General features: G+C 38.4%; 1 protein-coding gene across 2 annotated transcripts in view; it reads right to left on the bottom strand.

Annotated features, from left to right (window-relative positions):
- Positions 1-1,878: 1,878 nt before the first annotated feature.
- LOC139686973 (voltage-dependent calcium channel subunit alpha-2/delta-2-like) overlaps positions 1,879-20,515 on the bottom strand; it is an 89,369-nt gene continuing 70,732 nt past the window's right edge. For both annotated transcript variants that reach the window (XM_071584015.1, XM_071584016.1), the window contains 10 exons: positions 18,116-18,283; positions 17,849-18,039; positions 17,559-17,734; positions 14,971-15,115; positions 13,606-13,790; positions 10,494-10,657; positions 10,152-10,402; positions 6,628-6,893; positions 3,994-4,070; positions 1,879-3,737 (listed from right to left, as the gene is read on the bottom strand). In XM_071584015.1, the coding sequence (XP_071440116.1) occupies positions 3,639-3,737; positions 3,994-4,070; positions 6,628-6,893; positions 10,152-10,402; positions 10,494-10,657; positions 13,606-13,790; positions 14,971-15,115; positions 17,559-17,734; positions 17,849-18,039; positions 18,116-18,283 (1,722 nt within the window). In that variant the 3' untranslated portion in view covers positions 1,879-3,638. The remainder of the gene's footprint in view (positions 3,738-3,993; positions 4,071-6,627; positions 6,894-10,151; positions 10,403-10,493; positions 10,658-13,605; positions 13,791-14,970; positions 15,116-17,558; positions 17,735-17,848; positions 18,040-18,115; positions 18,284-20,515) is intronic.

Raw genomic sequence — 20,515 nt, 5'->3', positions numbered from 1 at the left:
ATGGAGAATGCCGTCGTCCTTCGATTCGCTAGAACGCTGCGAAGTACGGGCTCCAAAGCAAGATTAAAGAAGATCGGCGACAGGGGTGTCTCTAACCTGCCGGGGATCGAGATGGTGCGGGGGCTAACGTACTGGCTTCCCACCCTGAGGGCGCGGGTTCAAATCCCGGCGGTGTTGAATATTTTTCAGAGGTCTCTCGATCCCTATTTGAGGTGCTTTGTGGAGGGCACTTTGAGTGAGTACGCCGTCCGTCGGATGGGACGTTAAACTGCGGACCCCTTGGCGCCTTTCGTAAAGAGTAGGCTAATGCCGACGCCGGGTTTCTCTCCACCCTTCATCCTTTCCTGTCCATCCCCTATGGCGCAAATGACCTTAGCTGTCGGTCGCCTCCCCTCAAAACTACTACTACCACTCTATCCTGCCTGTGGTGCCCGTGGACCTTCTAGACGTCGGACGTCGCGCCCTTGTAGATGTCCCCGATGGGCTCCACCATCCCCTCCGGCATGCCCAAGTCTGCCGGCATCCTCAAGATATGCGAATGCGGGATTGAGGGGCACACGACCAGCAGATCGAGTCAGGGATGGCTCATGAGTAGTGGCCTATGGATGCCGGTGAATGTTTAGAGGAGGGCAGATCTGCCTCCAATTCTGCAGCCCTTCCCTCTCACCTCCCTTGAGCTGCAAGACGACTTCGCTGCACTTCCACATGTGTGCCACCCACCGCATCTCCGCACACCAGTTGAATAACTCCGCCAGCACCTTGCCGTCCGGATCAACCTTTCGGTATGCAGGTTATGTGATCTCGTCCAGACGGACGGTGTCATGTTCTTTGCTCGGCGTAGTCGCGGGATTGCTTCCTCATAGGTGATTTGGCCCGCATGAGTCTATCACCCTCGGCGATCATATCGGGCGGGAGGAAGGGCAAACAGGGCGGGGGGTGGGAAGAAGAGTCTTTAAAAGGGCTCGCGCGAAACTCAAGCGGTGCCGCGCACCAAGTATTGGTGTCCTCACATTCGAGCGCGCCTTAACGCCTTTCCTTTGTTCATCTTATATGTGAACTGTAGCTCCCGGTGCGTGAGCACATGTCAGCCCGCCTCGGGCAGTGACTAGGGGGAAAAGCGTTCAGTAGTGCCTCGACTCCAGGTGCTTAGCAGCATCCTCACTGACTCGACTCGCCACCCCCGACAGCGCCACAATGCCTATCGCAAATCGTAACTCGAAGAGCCGCAACAGATGCTCGGGGGTGCATCTCCGGTCTTCCGGGGAAGGTGAGGGTACTTCCACGACTCGGAGTACATCGTCGCAATCTGACCACTGTCCTCTCTGATCCTCACGGTCTCGCTCCTACGCCGAGGAATTAGGGCATACGCTTCAGAACACAGAAACAAGGCAGCTGGAAGGAGTTTTGGCCTAGTGATGACGAACTTCTGGGATTCTACGATGAATAATGGTAATATCTGCTAATGTTTTAAGGTAAAAATTCATTTTTCTTCGTGTTAATTTTTAACATCAAAATAATTTGATCTCTTCTGTGTGATCCGAGTATATTTCATAAATTCTAACCTATAAACCCTCAGTATGCCTTATGCACTGGTGGATAGAATGGGCAGGGAAATGTGATATATTGTAATATGAATTGTAAGCTATCTTGTGGATTTTGTTTCATTTAATATACATTTTTCATTTCGGTTAGAGATAACATGATTATAAACTCCATGTGAAACAAGAGTTAGGCATATCGAAAATATCATTTAAAATAGAGAGAATAAATCCTTCTCAGTCCATGGCTAAATGTATATCAAAGTCATAAAATCCATCTACTTAATGTGCAATGGCACATGTGGCATCCTTTAGGCAAAGTGGCACAGAAAGTCAACAATAACAGCTCTCTCTCACATATTTATTAAGGACTATATGCATACATTCCTGCAAGCCAATGTACAGAGGGCATGCACATGGTGGTGCAAAAATATTCCCTCACCACAAATTTAGCTCCACCAAGTCTTTCGGGTCAATTTAATTAGGAAAATACCATTCAAATATTATTTTCAAAGTTTTAATCAAAATTGCTAAAGAGAGAACTTTTACATTAAGTACCTCCTGTATTGTGGCTGCATTTCACACTAAAAAAAAGTTCTCGAGCAAGAGCAACAAATTAAATTAGTTCTCAAAGTCCTCTCCCTTTAACTGCAATTTAAAAATATCTCCGAAGGATTCAAACTAATAGAACAGCCTCGCTAAAAGACATCACAAACACACTGTGATAATGATCTCACTACAAGAGTACCAAAGAACCTGGAATCACTCTCATTTTATCTAACTGTTTGTATAAAATACCTTGATGGCCTGGACGCAAAACATATAGGCAACAAAGTACACCCTGCTCTACCTTGATCGCATTTAAGTAAAATAGTGTGCAAATATTAAGTTAATCACCAATTGCTCAACTCAGCTCTGATGTGAATGATTCCTTTACCTGGTTCCTTCTAATACTGGAGTCACATCTCCACCGAGCATCAACAGTGTGTGCTTCAACTTTTACACTCTCTTCAACAGTGCATACCCATGGTATGTTTTTCTTTGTTGACAAATGAGAATCTAATGCTGACTTTCTACTGAGTCACCATAACACCACAATGTGCCCGATAGGAGTAAACACGATTCTTTTCCAGGACCTATGATTTGATAACACTGCTCAACCAACAACTCTGTGTAAAATATTCCTTTCGTTATTTTTATGAATAACTCTTTCAAATGCATCCAGCATGCCTACTTCTTACAATTATGGACATCAGTTCGCATGTTGGTTCAGATTGAAAATGAAGGAATCTTCTCTTTGACGACCCTTGCTAAGTACGAAATTGTGCAGGAACTTGTTAAAATAACACTAAATTTTCACTAACTCCTGGTACAAACTGAATGTTATTGCTGATGCCAAATCAATTTAAACTCCAGTGGAATATTTGTGAAAAAAGGAGTGGATGACACTAGACACAGCTGCATCGGCCCTTTTCATGTTATCAAGAGAAAATATAGAGAACGCGCTGCCATTAGACTGGCACCCATCCACTAAAATATTATTCAAATACTGCAAATCATTTTCCCAGCGGGCAGTGAGTGAGCATCGCCAGCACGTTTAGCTGACCAACACTGCACTCATGCATTCCTTGAACTCTATTGAGGAAATTACCCGCTATGCCCACAACACATACTGACACCACACATTCATGACAAGAGTGGGAATATCAGAACCTCCAGGTGAACCCATCAGAGCCTCTATTGGCAGCCCAGCTAGGCCACAATCATTTCAGATATGTACCAAACTTCACGGCCCACCTCCATAACCCCTCCCTTTTATACATCCCAAGGAGTTAAACTTTGATTAAGTTTAAAGAAAATAAATAACAGCAATGATAATAGCAACAATAACAGTGTCATTGACGATGAATCTAAATCATTTTAAAACCTTAAGTGGCACTAAAAATGCTTCTCACTATAATATCACTTAATGATTGCCAACGAAGCAAAATAAAATCATCATTAAAGAAAAGATAGGAGACTAGGTGACAAAAAAGAGCCAAGCCCAATACAGGACTGTACTGCCCTCAAAAGTTTCTTCTCCTGGTTTTGAAACAATCTTCATGAGAATCTCAATGAGCAGAGAATGAAACAGTAGAGGAACAAAACAATGGAGGCACGTACTGCATATGCTCCACTTCCGCAATCCGTGGCATTCTCCTGCAAAGAGGCAAAGACTGGAATAATAGCTGGACCATGGTGAACACAAGGAGGAAAATTGACTTCTCAGGCTCATGAGTTAAGAGGCAAAACACATTTAAAACATACCAAACTAAAAGGAAATAGTTTTTACTTGATGATATATAACTAATAATAGGATTTACTTGATAGAATGAAACATATCCATTTAATAATCATCACATTCAAAGTAATAGAATACAGATAAAAAAAGGGCTTCTCAAATTGTCTTTCTCACCTTATCTGTATTAGCATAGCATGTCAATGGCTTCACACGAAACATCTTCTTGTAAGCACACCAATCTGGACCAGCATCTGGAAGGAAAAGAAAAGAAGAAAGAGATGGCATCAAGCCATAATGACAATCTGCTAACTACAACAGTTCATTACAATGTAGCAGCTGTCTTGGTGAGTAAGAACTAAGAACATGTAACAAATATTATTAATCTATATGGTTTCTGTTCTCATTATGGCATTTTTATCTTCAAAGTAATACCTCAGTGGTTATAAAACCTTTCTTGGTATTCCCCCATTCATTAGTTCTAGGGTCATGATACCAAATCAAATGCTTCTTCAGAGTCCATTTAGACTGTAGGAGGGTATTTCTTTCTTCTGCCTTCCAGAAACTTGTGCTAAATGGTGCCACTACTTTTCTGAAAAATATTAGTTTTCGTGGTGGTGGCATTGGTTCCTTTCAACATGTCAATGTAGTTTTAACTTGATCAGTCTTTATGGATTCTTTCCTAGGACTGGAAGCAGAGTAAAGAGTTCAAAAGATTACAAGAATCAAGGATCTCTGAATCAGAAGACTGGAGAGTAAACCACTTCTCAACATTTGGGAAAAAAGCAAAGAAGTATAAAATCTTCCAAAATTCTTGAAACTTTGGATTTTGAATTAGGTTCTAAATCATTATTCCTTCGATTCTTTCAACATTTACTACTTTTCTAGTTTTAATATGCTCAATGGCTGTTGCTTTATAAATAGCAGTACATCTGCAGTTTTGATTGCCTTCCGGAGTAATTCCCATTTGTTACCATTGATACATTTGAACACATCTCTTTTTTAGCTATATCATGTTGACCATTTGTTTTGATTTTCTCCTACAATTGGATTTGTGTTGTTTGCATGGATCATGGAAAGGCATATTTATTTCACAGAAGAGTTTACAAACAAAACCCCATGCATTTTCCACCAGATTATTTTCCAGTTTTTCTTTGTCTTCATGGACTGCTTTGAAATGATGGGCCAGACTCTGCTCAAAATTTTCTATCAGAGAGATAATTTTTTTCACAATTTGGGCCCATTTGGAAATTCTTCTCACTTTGTTTCATTTTATTGTGTAAAAATCTTAAAGCGTGAGCTTTATTAGCTCTGCCACACTGCTATACAGAATGGATTGGACTGAGCCTCTAAGTTAAAAATATGATTTATAATTTTTATGAAAATCTCAGTGAGCCCCATTTATTTATAGTTCTTATGAATTGTAAACTTATCCACAGAAATACACAAAAGGAAGCAAGTGCAAATAAAATGTTATAAAGTTAAATGATTCATGTAAAAAACAATGAACAAAAATCTCAAAATAAAAAGAATTAAGCCAACTTTTAAAGCTGCTTTATAAGTTCCAAAGCCTGGAAAAGAAAATCTGATGGTGAAGAAATGGAAATATGAATGGATGGATGCATTCCTGAGAGTAGGTTCCTGGTAGTCAATCAAGTGTCCCCAGGACCTCATAATATTAAGATAAACTGACTAGTCTAATGGGAGTCACATAAAATAAGTGACTTGACTGCTCACGTGCACATTCACGGCAGTGTTGTGCATTGAGATCATGGTGGAAGTCTTAAAGAAGACTGTAACTGAGGGGAGAATGTAATAAGTGAGGTAGAGGGAGGAAAGGATTTGGCCACCAGATCTGAAGGATTACTAAATGCATCTGGAGATCAAAGGAAAAAATAATAATGGTAAATGCAATTTGGTAACTTTTTCATGTACACATATTCGTAAACCAGTAATCTTGCCTGCTGAAAGAACAAAAGATGCACAAGACTATATGTGTTAAAGATCAAAATTTGTATAATTTTGATCTCTAGAAAAAGGCAGGACTCAGTAAAATAGTGTCAAATCATCTCTTCCAGGCCCTACCCTCATTTCACTTTGGAATCCTAATATGTATACTCACATTTCTTATCACGTTTTATTTGGTGAATGATGGTGATAATATGAAGCCACAATCATCTCCTAATTTCAGAAAAATACTTATTAAATGACTGCATGGAATAAATTGGGGTAAAAGGATTCCCTTCTAAACTTCTGTGGCCACTATACTTTATCCAATTGGTATCAAGAGTTTGATTATTGATTGACATTTCTTTCAGTTCAGTAATTATAGCTCTTTTTATGTCAGAAATACTGTTTAATTATTGATTGAGACACTTGTTTGGACACCTTTCAAATACAAAAAAGGGCTCAAAACAATGTTTATTGATGGAGCCTTGAGCAAAACAAGAAGTGTTTCAACAATGACTTGGAAGAGAACTGATAACTTTAAGGGTTGCAGCTAAGGGTATTCTCAGGAATCACTACTGCATGCTAGAGCTGACTCTGGGCACTGTGGTGCATTCCTGACAAATTGAGAGCAACCTTTTGCAGAATCAAGTCATGTGCCAGCATTTGACAACGTCCCAAGATCAAACTAGAAGACAAAAAACTACCCAAAGCAATATCAAGTTTGATTTCTTTAACAATGATTTGTTGCACATAATAATGACTCGCTCTTTGAATGTCTTTAGGTTCTCCAGTTTTTAACATTCTCATATATTAATTAGTAGGGCAGAGAGTAGAGCCGTGGGCATTGGTGGGCGCACCCACCTTCAGTTGGCAGTTGGTTCAGGTAGTTGGTGGGGAAGCGGCAGGTGCATGGAGCCTCGGCGACGACAAACACAAGTGTCAGGTTGGGCAGGAAAGATGCTCTCAGAGAGCGAGTGCAGTTGTCACAATGGTATGCACCCACGTGGTTCAGTTTACCAGTGTGTGTATACCATGATGCTTTGGTGGTGCACGCTTGGTCCACTCTTGTTGGCTCCCAGCCATACTCCAGCTGTGCCTCTGAGATGGGTACATACCCTAGGAGAAGGCTAAGAGAGGAAATGACAATGTACACTTTGCATAGTAATGTCCAAATAATTAGCTCAATGTAATTACTGTGAGGAGGGCATTAGATACTATACCTATGCACTCAACCCTATCCTTTTTGCGAAAATTTCTTGCAATAAAATCAAGAGGAGAGAAAACATGCAATTTTTATGCTTCATAAACAAAACCGTGTCATTGAAAACATTCCATTCATAAATAGAAGAAAAAAAATATTGCTTTCTGTTTTTGTGTTGTGCAATTATTACATAAGCGTCATAATTTTCATAATAATTTTTATAAATAATTTTTATATGCATATTTAGTTATTATTCCATACAAAATTAATTTGAGGATCTCAGGAGTTCACAACTTTTCACCCACACAATGCTCCAGGATACAAAATCAATGGTTGAAAAATTATATTATGTGTTAAGCATTCTTTAAAATATCAAAATTTATTTGTTTCAATCAAAAACATATTTATCTAAAGCTGCTTTGATTGGATGAAAAATCTTCACCTTGAGATGACCCAAATATATAGGGTAATTGTGAATAAAACTATGATAAGAAACACAGTGCCTTTCTCATGTGGTTGGGTTTCTCTGCGCTCTTGTGGCAAATGTGGCTCCACACTGCACTGAGAGAACGCAACTGAAAATAAATGAGCCTCTCTCTCACAGTTTCAATGAAGAAAGTATTTCTTGGCTCCAAATTAGTTATATTATGACTAAGGTATTTCAGGTTTAGCACCTCCAGCTAGACACGTTCTTTCCGTTGCATCTGAAACTTGAATCCGGTGAATATATTTGGTGCGATATATGATGGATGATTTTTTAAAATTGATTGATTGAATTCCAATGTTCATCAATTGCTCACCCTGAGTTTAAGCTGAAACTATTTGATTTGGAGATGTTCAGTATTATACAGTTACCTCTAACTGAATTCAGTTTAAATTAAAACCAATTCGAAGTCATAATGAATCAATCTTCTTAATTAGATTTTATATGTTTATATATACTTTCATCTAATAATATCAATGGAATTTATTCCTATCGAATAGCTTTCAGAAGAGTGAATCCTTTTAATGAATTGATCATAGTGCAAATTTAAATGAATTCTATGTTCCTGGTAAAACCTTTTCTCATTTATTTTCACAAGGAGATTTGTTTGAATTCTTTTCTGTTCAGACTTTTAATTGAAGATTTGAGACCTGCTCATAAGTTCTCTTTTTATTGAACAGTTCATTTCCAATTGGTGGAAAGGAGGTCAATTCATGGACAGATGAAAGGAAGAGGTGAGTGACTGATGAAATGATCATTTTATCACGAAAGCTGTAAACCCAATCCTACCTGACCAGGCAAAACAGAAAAATAACCCGATCTTGAAAAAATTTAGCTGAATTTAAAAGAAATTATATAGCCCTACTTAAGACCTAAAAAATCTAATGATGACTCAACTTGCCCTAGGGTAAAATAAAACTAAGTAGCTTGGCAGATAGTAAATAAGGAGCTAGGAAAACTAATGGACCATTTACTCCATTTATAAAAGGTAGCAGTAAATATCAGGGAGGTTTAAAATCAGCAATTTAACAAATAAAAAAATTATTAACACTGAAATTGTAACCTCTAACACTCCTGAAATATTAAAAATTAATGCAGTGAATTCACCAAACACTATTAATATAAATATATCCATATGAGGAGAAGGAATAAAAGTTGGCATTAAAGAAAGGGAGTATCAGCAAATCATCTGGATTAGATGCCCTCTCAAGGCATCTCTCTCCATCAGTGTAAGGATCATTTAATCATGCAACTGCTCTATCTAATAAAGTGGTCACTAAAGTTGGTACATTTCCTAAAGCCTTATAGATAAGTGTTGTACTACCATTTTATAAAAACAAAGATGACATAAAAAACTTTAGACCGATTTCCTTGCTCTCACATTTTGCTAAATAATTTGAAAAATATTTAAGTCATTCAATACTATATCTGGAGCAAAACAAATTAATATCCATCTCTCAGTGAGGCTATTTAAAAAAGAAATCAACCATGGCTGCTCTTTTCCATGCAATGTACTGCTTCTTCAACTGCATGGATGAGAAAAAATGCTTTCTAGGTATGCTCTTAGACTTTCCTAGTCTTGATATGGTAAATAATCAGCTGCTGTTAAACAAATGCCATGCTAAGGGCATCAAGGGTATTAATTCCATTGATCTATACCAAACCGTATCTTTGCAATAGGTATCAGAATATTTACTTAACTCTGCACAGAACATGGTATATGTCTGATCATTCACCAGTAAATTGAGGGCCATGAGACTCAGTAGCTTCTCCAATCCTATTTATATCTTTTATAAATGACTTGCTAACAATAATCAATAAACCCAATTTAAAAATGTTACCTTCACTTATCATCTAATGTCAATGCATTATGTTCTGAAGGCTAAGTACTAGTTAGGCAATAACATTTTTCAGTGCCGCAATCCAAATGGTTTGAAATTAAATTTTAATAAAACTCAAACTGTGTTAATTAAAAAGATCATTTTCATGATAATTTTATTATATCATTGGGTAATAATCTAGTGAGCACTTCATCAAGCATAAAAATTCTAGGGAATTGGAATGGTGCAGTGGCTAATGCACAGGCTTCCCACCATGAGGGCCTGGGTTTGAATCCCTGAGGTGGCAGATATTTTTCAGTGGTATCCAGATCCCTACTTGAGGTGCTTTGTGGAGAGCACTTTGAGTGAGTACAACGTCCATCAGATGGGATGTTAAACTCCATACCCCTTGGCACCTTTTTACAAGGGTAGGCTAATGCTGACGACAGGGTTCTCTCCGCCCTTCCTTTCCCATCCATCCTAAATGGCACAAATTACCTTAGCTGTCGGTCGCCTCCTTTTTAACTACTACTACTACAAACATTCTAGGAATGCATTTGAAACATAATGGTACGTGGAATAGCCATGTCTCTAATTTAATTTCACCATAACAATGCAATGCATAATTTCTGTATTTTGCATCAGATTTTCTGTTTCCGTGAATATTTTGCTCTCGGTAAATGCCAGTCATTTTTAGAGCAACTATACTAAACGTGTAACTTGTATAGCACTGGTTTTATAAATCTGGATTTCATGAAAAAGTATGGAAAAGTATTACCATTAGACAGCAGCTAAAGATGTATCACTAGACGTCCAATGACTATTAGTAGCCAAGAGATAAATTGACGTGTTGAAGTGACCTGGATTTGGTCAAACTCACCTAGTGAAAAGGTACTTCATGACTCCAAAGATTTGGTTAATATCCAGCACCCATCCATGGTTCCAGAAGGTGAGCATTTGGGTGCAGAAGCGAAGGATGGATGGTGTGTGGGTGGGTGCGCTGGTCGTCACATGCTCCTCCTCCCTAATGCACCGAGCATGGAAGTTGTAGCGATCAATCTTCTCAAACATGAATCCCGTGAGCAGCTCAGTCATTGCCTGTGGGTCTGCCTGCCCCAAGAATGTCCCCACCTGTGCACAGGAAGAGATAATTAATCCTTCAGCCAACAGAGATTTAGGACATTTCATGGGCATAAATGAAGAGCCATTTCATGATATATACCTCAATATCTGGTTGGTTAGAAGCAATAACAAAACCAGCATCATCAAGAAGAAAGCACCTCAATTCCTCTGTGTCACCGCAATTCCACTTTTCCACTTCTGCTGTACTAGTGATGTCAAGAAATGCCTTTTGCACCACATGCCTCCCCATTTCAGCTCCAACCACTGAAACATTGCAAACAGTTATTGACATCTAAAGATGGGAATGCTCTGAGAATTATGAACGTGGGAAAAAATCCCAGAAAATGTAATAAAAATAGAAAATGAAAGGGGAAGTTGGACACAAATAGCAATCGTAATGATAATAATAACCTCAGATGACTGAGGTTTTTATTTCCAAAAAAATTACCACCCTATAGCCTGCCTCAACATCATATACAAGACATTCTGAATGATTGTATCCTCTACCTAATCCAGCCTTTATGGGAGAAGGTGACAAAGACAACATGTCCATATACAGCGTAAACTGTCAATGGTCTGGGTGGTTTACCACAAGGCATACGACTTCAGTTTGTGTGAGGTGGTCATCACCATGCTGATCTTGATGAAAGTTCACCCAGGTGATACATACTAAGCCTGTTACCACTCCATAAACATCCATTCCATTTGACAGCAAACGGTTTTGATGGAGATGGTAACATATAACCAAGTTTTATTTCAAAGGAATCGATAGAGTCTTCTTGCTTTGTATTTTCCTTCCTTCCTCTATTGTCGAAGCTCAGTGATGTTAGAGGATATCTGTGCTCTGTCCCATTGAACAGGAAGTAAAAGATCCCATTTGTAAAGTAAAAGATTCCTGTCCTTTGTGGATGACAAAAAGCATTGTACCTCCAGGGCAAAAGATCTCTCTACCTTGCAGTGGATGTTGTATAGAAATACAGTGGGGCTATATGGATGGAGTTCAGGTTGGACAAGTGTGTGACCATCCATCTGGTGAAGGGAAGATTTAAGGGCAACAAGAAAGACATGCAACTCATTGATGGAAATGTCATCCATCATTTTGATTATAAGGAGGCATATGAATACCTCAGCATTTCCCAGCTTTACCTCCCACCATCAAATAGAGACATACTCTCAGATATATCTGGAGTTCTGAGCTCTCTGGCAAGAACATGGTTCCAGACACAAACATGCTTGAGGTTCCAATACTGCATCACTCCTTTGGCAAAATAAAGTGGAAGGCCAACATGTTGCAGGACCTTGATTCATGACATTGCTGATTGATGTGTGACCTTGAGCTATACCTCCAAGGCAAACGACTTGTTTCTTCTGTATACATGAGTGGTTGGAATTATTTTCAATTTCATTTCAAGAGAGCACTCTAAAACAGTTTTTAATCAGCTAAACATACACAATTCTAAATGTTTTTTTGAAACTGGGCTAATGTCCATCATCATTATACCAGGAAAAAACATAATGTTGCATTGTCTCAGTGTGGGAAATCAAAAATCAACATCTCATTTAATACATTCAAACTATACTTTTTGACCTTTTACCCTTGGAGGCGATGAAAGTCACCTTGCCTAGGAATATTCAATTATTATATATAATTTCGATTATATATAAATGTATTATTTCAATGCATGCATATATGCAATAGGCGTATTTTATTCTCTTAAATATTTCCTCAGGTGTAAAAATCTTGAAATTATTTGTTTTTATGAATATGTTACATTAGGTAGTGGCCTCATCTGAGTCTCTAGCAAGCATCAGTTTTCATGGTCGTCATGAAGGCCAGAGACTCAAGAGGGATTTAGATGAGTGATGTTCATGCCCACTACTGTCGGGTAACTGGCGACCATCTCATAATGTCATGTGCATGCAGGAGGAAGAGGGATCCCAGTAAGATGGCCTTCTGCATGCCAGCCACAAGTATTGCCACTCTAGCTCCCTACAAGCGGGTATGCACTTGGTGTTCTCCAAAAGAGAGCCATTAACTCTATGGTGCCTGCCTATGATGAGGACTGGGAGCTTGGCAGAGTATCCCAGGTATCATTTGCTGAGGTTTACTCAGCAGATCATGGTCTACTTTTCAAACATCTTGGCATCCATGCATGCTTCAAATAGCGGTGGAAACTTGATCCCAAAAATGGTATGCATGAGGTGGTCAAAAATAATGATATGGTGCCCCTCAATGCAATGTGACTATTAGATCAAGGCATACCACTGCTGACCTTGCCAGGAAGCAGAGGTCAATTGGCTGATCATGACACCTACCAGGAAGTTTCATACCCAAAATCTGCATAACCCTTATTGGTCACTTGCTCATCTTCGGGAAAGCACTACTTCCCCCTTTGCATTGACAAATTGACCTGGTGGCCGGAGGTTATCCTGATTACAGACAAAACAGTTGACATGATGGTACAGGAGCTTTCCCACAGATGGGTTGCCCATTTTGGTCTCACATTTCCACCAATAAAGTGGGTTAGTTGCGCTCAACCCTGTTCCAATGGTTAGCAGAGCTGATGGGTATGCAGCATATGCTATAAACCCCATACCTTCCCTCTGCTAATGGGATGATTGAGAGATTCCTACATCACCTGAAGGCTACCGTCATGTGCCACAATGCTGACTGCTGGATGGACATCTTGCCTTCTGTCCTCTTGGGCATTTTATCCCATAGAATTTTATTTTAAACTGTCTCCAGTGTTGAAAATACATGTTCAATTATTTTTTGTAACTATTCAGTTTACATCATAACATAAAGTTAGGTTGATTAAAGATGAATCAATAAAAGGATTGGATAGTGTTGTGAATGCATCATTACTAATAATGATGTAGAGGTACATGAGGATACAAATAAATATGTGAGATTAGTTGGTAATTGTAAGAATCAAGTTTATTTGGAATTGGCTTGCTAAGTATTTACTCAAGGAAAGGAGGATGCCATGCACAAACTACTGAGAACCTTTTTGCTCTGATCTTTTGATATGAATTACACTAGATATATTGGTAAATCTGGATTGCTTCATGAGGATTTTGGAAAATTATTGGTTTCAGTCTTGACTGTATCAAGACAGCCCATGATATTTTGTTAAAAAAAGTTTGTGGGAAGTCACCACTAGAACAATAAAAGATAAACATCACACTCAAAGAGTTTGTTGAACACTTACCAGCTGCAGTGTAGACTTTCCCATCTTTTTCAATTGTTACTTTAGTGGCAACATGAACAGATTTACTCTTAATACCATAACGAGTAGACTCCATGATTGAAAAAACGTAACCATTCTTGAAAGAAGACCTTTTATATATGGGATTATGCTTAGGATCTCTCAAATCAATGTAATGGTTAACTTCACTGCAAAAAATACAATGAACATTAGAGGATACAATGCCATTTCAAAACTTATAAAAGTGGGTAGCGAAAGGTAGCACGTGAGCTCTAATTTGAATACTCAAACTAAAAAAGATATAGATACACAATTTCCATTCACAAGAGTTACTCCTGTCATGATTCATCAGCATGGTAGACATTTATAGCTTTTCATTATGCTCAGGCTCTTATTTCTTTAATAAAAAAAACTATAAAAACAGTAATCAACTCAAAGGTCGGTTTGGTAGGTGATGGTAAAGTTCACCCAATACTAAGCTCGACAGCGTATGAAATTTGCACATCAGGGTAGGGGGGCCAGTTCCTTTCCCTGTGCCCGTTATGGTTTCCCAGGAAGATCTGGTACCCAAAAAATCACATAGCTTGGGTGGAGCTGTAGGTGTCCAGAGAGGCTTGCCTAGGATATGAACCCGAGCCCTCTTGCCAGTAGTCCAATGCTCTATCCCTGGACTACCACAACCCATCATAATGATAAATTACAAATAAGTTATCAAATGACTTGTTTTATCCGGTATAACTTTATGGAATTTGCGTAACATACTGAAATGGTGTGCCAATATTTTTTAGTTGTCTTATAACGACAAGGTATTACAAAAAGAGAATTAGTAATAGTGTGAATTTCTGCGAATACTAAAAAATGGTTCAAATCTCATTTTCAAGTTGACTTGATGTTTAGGAATTTAAGTTTGTGTTTTATTCCGTATGACAACAATGCAGTGTTCTGGCGGAGAGTGAGCCACATGGAACTTCATGTCACTCCCTGGAGGAGTATGCCTGGAGGATGTGCCTTCCAGCCACAACTGTGAAGCAGCCCAATGCAATCCTCATGCCACATAGTGACCATTGCTAAGCTGTGGGTTATTTTACGGTTTGACTTTTTTTCAGGTTTCAAAATTAGGATTGAAAATATTCAGAACGAATTATCAACTATGATTGCATAAATGATTCGCTACTGTCCAGACTATCCACCTATGCTCGGTTCTATCTGGGATGTGGAGGCATGGTGCACACACCCATTTTAGTGGCCTTCAATTTTCATACTGCATAATATATTAATGCAGGTAAAACTAAATTATAAAAAGTTAATATTTGGGGAAATTGGATAATTTTATGCATAAATAAGAAACCAGAAGAATGCCAGGCTCACCTTGATGGATAAACCATTGTCAAACCTCCAGTGGTGAATACAAATCGATTTAAAACTTTGCTTTTTATCCCTTTCAGCCACTCTGACCAAAGTTTTCGTGTATTCTTCACATCCCACATCAAATGCTGTACTAGGCTGGAATCACCTATGGGACACAAAATAGAATCGATTGACAATGGAGATGAAAAGAGAAAGGAGCATTCAAGAAGATACCTCAACCATACCCCGACCAAAAGGGACCCAGTTTCCTTCTCAGAGGTGATTGAGAACCTCACATTGGGGTCCATACCAGACCATTCCGCATCCTACGTGCCTAAAGTAGACTTGTGTACATTATATCCAACTTGACTTGTCCAGGTTCATTGAGGTTGGGAGGTTTTACGGAGTAAAACTTCCCCACCAATTGCTTCCAGATTGACTTGTTCAACTGACTTATTGTGAGATCAGAGCCATCTGCCCATAGCCGGGAACTGGGCTATGGTCTTTGAGTAATTAGATCTCCAGACATGTGCAGAATTTGCAGGTACTCATTAAATCAAATAACTTATGTGGTTGACAGTGTTATGCATGAAAGTCTCTGGTTGAGTGAATCGTGAGTGTTTATTTCCATCAATATGGTAGTATTTAGAGGAAAAAAAGGAATTTAATGTTCAAATGCTTTTAATTAGGTGTAATTCATTGCACATTTTATGAAGCGCGAAGTTAACATTCATCCCAATCTTTTTTTTAGCCTAGAGGGTCAGTAAAACTAATTTTGATTTCATAATATTTAGATCTATATATTTACTTATATGCGTACAACAGTTATGAATAAATTGAAGAATTTTGTAGATGGAATTGTTATTATTAAGATTATCGCTATTATGTGATGTGAATATTGTTTTGCTCACTTCTACGATGTTGAAAGATGTACAAGTGAGAGGCCAAACAAACTCAATTATATTTGACATCAATTATTGCACCATCTATTTGGATTTTCTGAAATGTAAGAACTAAAAGCAACCCTTAATTAAATTGGTGAGGTGTCACACTTTCGCATGGACCGTTACAACTTTTACTCTTTTGTGTGTCCTACTGAAATTGGGGTGTCTTTTATGCTGATTAAGTAGTTAATGATGCATGAATTAATTCAATATACAATATTCTCAAGAATAATGTAACCAATCATTTATGTGCCAGCAAAACACAATCTTAACCACCAGCAAGGTCTCTTAAGTCTTTGGTCAGTTGGGTTCTACCAGGCATTAGTTCCCCATTTTGTCCAATTCATTGAGAAGGCAGCCAAGTAAGGGGTAGAGAAACAAAAGTTAGTTTGGGTGAATGACCACGGAATACTTCTGCAGTTGCATCAATGAACAATGAGGCGGAGAGGGGGTGGGAAGTTGAAGAAGCATATCTCACCTTGGGACCAATTTCAAGTTGTTTTCATTCATAAGAATGACAGCTCTATATCTACATTAAAAACTGGAAAAAACTTCTTTGCAGGCCAAAGCAAGATATAAAAAATGCAATTTTTCATTTACTGGTACATATTATGGGCACAGCTGGTGTCGATAATAATAATAGTTTCTGGTGGAAAGACGTCTAAAAATAGATCATACATAATCACATCATTAATGGGGATACAAATTTGTTGATTGCATGGATGGAATTCACCACCCTAAAATACTAAGGATAAATTATGGGCACTTCATTCAGTAAGTGTTTTTTGTTAGGAAATGTACTTCATGTAGTATTGTCAATCAATTTTTACAATGAAGTCTCATTTTTATGCACAGAGAAGCTTAATAGGTATCAAGGAAACCCTTTCAATCAAAACCATTGGCCAAAACTGAAGCATCTAAAAGAGACATCTCATGATTTTTAAAAATGAAATTTATTTCTAGAAAAATTTGCCCTTAAAATTATGACAATGTTTGAGATATAATTCCATTCATCATTATAATCAAGGGTGGTGGAGGCTCTTGGTACATCTTCATCAGAACTCTCTCTCTGCCCTCTGCTCTAGAGTTTATGCAATAATATATATTTTCTTCTGCCAATCTGCCTGCCATTTCCATACCTCTCTATTGGCATTCCCTCCAATATACCTTAAAACAGGCATTCCCCCCTCTCAACATGTACACCATTTACTTATAGTGTGCTGCCCCTGAGTAATGCGAAGAGCATCACAGCAGCAAACACAAAGCAAGCGTGACTCTCGTGGCAAACCAACTTGGAGAGAGGTAAACAAAAATCAGGTACAAGTGCTCAAGACATGTGATAGTGGCCTTCAGTGGTGGAAATGATACTAATCAACATGGCTAACCAGTGACTTCATCGGGGAAATGAGTGCCCACTCCCCACTTAAGGAGTGGCTACCAAAGGAATGAAATTGCTACGTCTGGAGAGGCTATAATAAGGTGAAAGACAGATCAGATACGATCACAAGTGCTTCGTTAGAGGAGGGTGCTTGGAGACACCACATGGAATGCCCATGATTAGAACTTAAGAGCAGTCAAATAGAATATCAAGAGAATGTTAACACAAGGCCCTCGTAGATGTCACTGATGTATTATACCCTGTAAACAACAACTCTGTTCACTCACATGACTGCATGGACTCTGTCACGAAATTGGTGATGTTGTGCACTTGCACAGTGTGTTCACAAAACCTCCATGGAGCCAGCAGCACACCATCCGGATGGACAAAGTTGAGGCTATCTCTAAAGTTATCATAGGACACCTTGCCAACAATATGGCCTTCAGGCACTGCTAGACCAAATCTGAAATAAAAATTTATAATTTTAATGATTCATTTTAAATCCATAACCTATTTAATATCATTAAAATTTAATAGATACATATTCAAGTCGACATTCGCATGTTACAAGCTATACCTAAATTTTGTTCCACCAATAGGTCCATAGTAATAGTTCATCTTCAAAGGCAAAGAATATCTCTCATCAATTATCACTCTTGCTGGAACTGATGATGAAACGCCAGTTTTACTGTCAATCATTGCATTGCGTATTTTTTCCATTTCGTCTGAATGCCCTTCTAGCTCCATCAAATCAACATCTGCAGGGTCCTACACACAACATTGATTTGAAATCCATCATGTATTCAATGAAATACCTTATTAAAAATTAGAATCATAAACTTACCTCAGAATCTATAACTTGATGTTCTAATAATGGATGGAACACGACAAAGCCATTGGGGTTGATGGAGAACCCATAACCAATGTGACCAAGGCTCTGATGTGGAATCAGTGAGGTCAGCTCAGATAAAGATACATCAATTCCCATCACACCTAGTAATGTTTGATTTTCCTGATAGGGTATGGAAAAATATTAAACAAAACAATAAAAAAGGAGTACCAACAGGCTGTAAAGAAAATTTTGAGTGAGGAAAGGGAAATGGGTGAGAAAAATTGGAGCTTATAAAAGAATGGGATTTCAAAAGTTTCAAATGAAACTATAGGAACAGCATATTGGAAAAGGATAAGTAAAAAAATAAGAAATAGATTATGGACGAGATGATTTGGAAGTTAGACGAGAGAAGGAAATGGAGGAAAGCAAACACTGAGTTAGGTAGATGGAAGTGTGAAGAGTTGATTAATAAATAGAGGGGGGAAACTAATAGGGTGAAAGAAGCATGTTGGGAGATGCAGTGGAATAAAAATGCAGGATACGGAAAGTTTACATTGGAAAGGTGTAATTGGTGCACTATACAGGAAGGTGAAAGTGGCATCAGGAAGCAAGAAGGGAAAATCCATGCAAACAATCAAAGATAGGGCAGGAAATTATAAATTGAATCCGAAAAGATTCAAGAGAGAGGGAAGGAATATATAGAGGAACTGTATGGCAAATGCATTCGGCCAGCAAGTATATAGAAAGAGAATGTGACGTAGATGGGCATAGCTTAGTTCCATGTATACTTGGCAGCAAGATAGAGAGGGGCAAGGGAATTGAAATGAAATAAGGCTGTGGGGGTAAATAACATTACCATGGAACTACTTAAGGATTTACAAAAATGCGGAAGGAAGAGTTTTAAGGACAAATTCATAGCATTTATGAGGGAGGAACTTGGCTGGAAGATTTCATCAGATCAGTGTTAGTTCCCATCTCAGAAAAGGGAAAGGTATGTTGCTGTATGTTATGACCATAGAAAAATATCTTTGATTTTACATGCAGCTAAGATGGTACTTCAGATCATCATTAAGAGGATGGGGACAATGTGATACGATAAAAGTGATGATGATACTAATGAATTATTCAGTATAAGGGAAATCTATATATATTATAAATCTAAATATATATAAATTCAGTATTAGGGAAAGAGGCAAGAGCTCCATTTTCACTGGTACTTTCCAATTTTATGTGAAGGAATTGATTAAAAGGCCATGAAAATAACTGGAGGTAAGATTGAAAGTCAATGGAAAATCCATTAAATCAGTTAGGTTTGCAGATTATTAAGGTTTAGTCAGAAATTCAGCCACCCAAGTCAAGGGTTATAGTTATTGCTAACTACATTAAAAAACAATGTGGTTGGTATGGGATGAGAATAAATGTAAACAAGACAAAGGTTATGAAGTTTTCAAGAAGTATGAAGGCTAATGTTAATATTAAAATTTGGGGGCTACAACCAGAGCAGGTGGGAAAGTTTACAAACCCAGGAAGTGTTTTGGTTTAAAATGGTCAAAGGAGTAGGGGCATAAGAAGAAGAATTGTGTTAGGCAAAGAAGTTTTCACATGGAGGAGGGAATTAATAACAGGGTTGTTGGGTAAGGATGTTAAGAAAAGGCTTGCTAAAATTTTGATATGGAGCATGGTATGTACAGTGTGGAAACATGGTCATTGAAACAGAATGATAAAGCCTAGATTGGAGGCTTTCGAAATGTGGTTGGGGAGAAGGATGGAGAAGGTGAAATCAATAGAAAGGAAAACAAAGAAGAAGGTGGATGAGAGGGCATTGTTGAGAAAAATCATAAGCAGGGAGGAAAGATGGACGCAGAGCATTTTGATTGGCAAAGGGATGTGTACATCTATGATAGAGGGGGGAATGTTAGGCAACCAAGGAAGGGGTTGAAATAGGATAGGCAAGTCTGATGGGATGAAGGGAAGAAAGAAGTATGCAGAGAATTGAAGACTATCAATAGTTCCAGAAGTCAGGTTTTGTCTGGTTAGCTGAGGCAAAGAAATGTTTAGCTGTAGGCACTGGGTCCATCCAAAACATATTCAAAGGTAAAACCCAACCGAATGGTGAAAATATATTCATATGGATATAGACAAAGAGTAAAGGGATTGTATAAAAGACAAACAAATGGTTGATGGGGATGGTGGAAAGGTGTGAATTCCAAGCAGAAAATGGTCTCCTTGACTGGGACTTAAAAATTTACACCTTTGACTTGCCGAGCCAATGCTCTACCAATTAAGCTATTGAGGAAACATAATTACCACTGAAATCCGTGGTGTTTAACAACCATGGGCCCCAATTCTTCAGCCAAGAGATGGCGCTCGGGAGCTATTCCACCCTCTACTAGAGAAATGGAAAACATACAA

The sequence above is a fragment of the Hetaerina americana genome, unplaced genomic scaffold (genome assembly GCF_022747635.1).
Source record: "Hetaerina americana unplaced genomic scaffold, ioHetAmer1.1.p SCAF_16, whole genome shotgun sequence".
Lineage (NCBI taxonomy): Eukaryota > Metazoa > Arthropoda > Insecta > Odonata > Calopterygidae > Hetaerina > Hetaerina americana.
The sequence above is the reverse complement of the archived record's forward strand: the minus strand, read 5'-3'. Positions and strand labels throughout refer to the sequence as shown.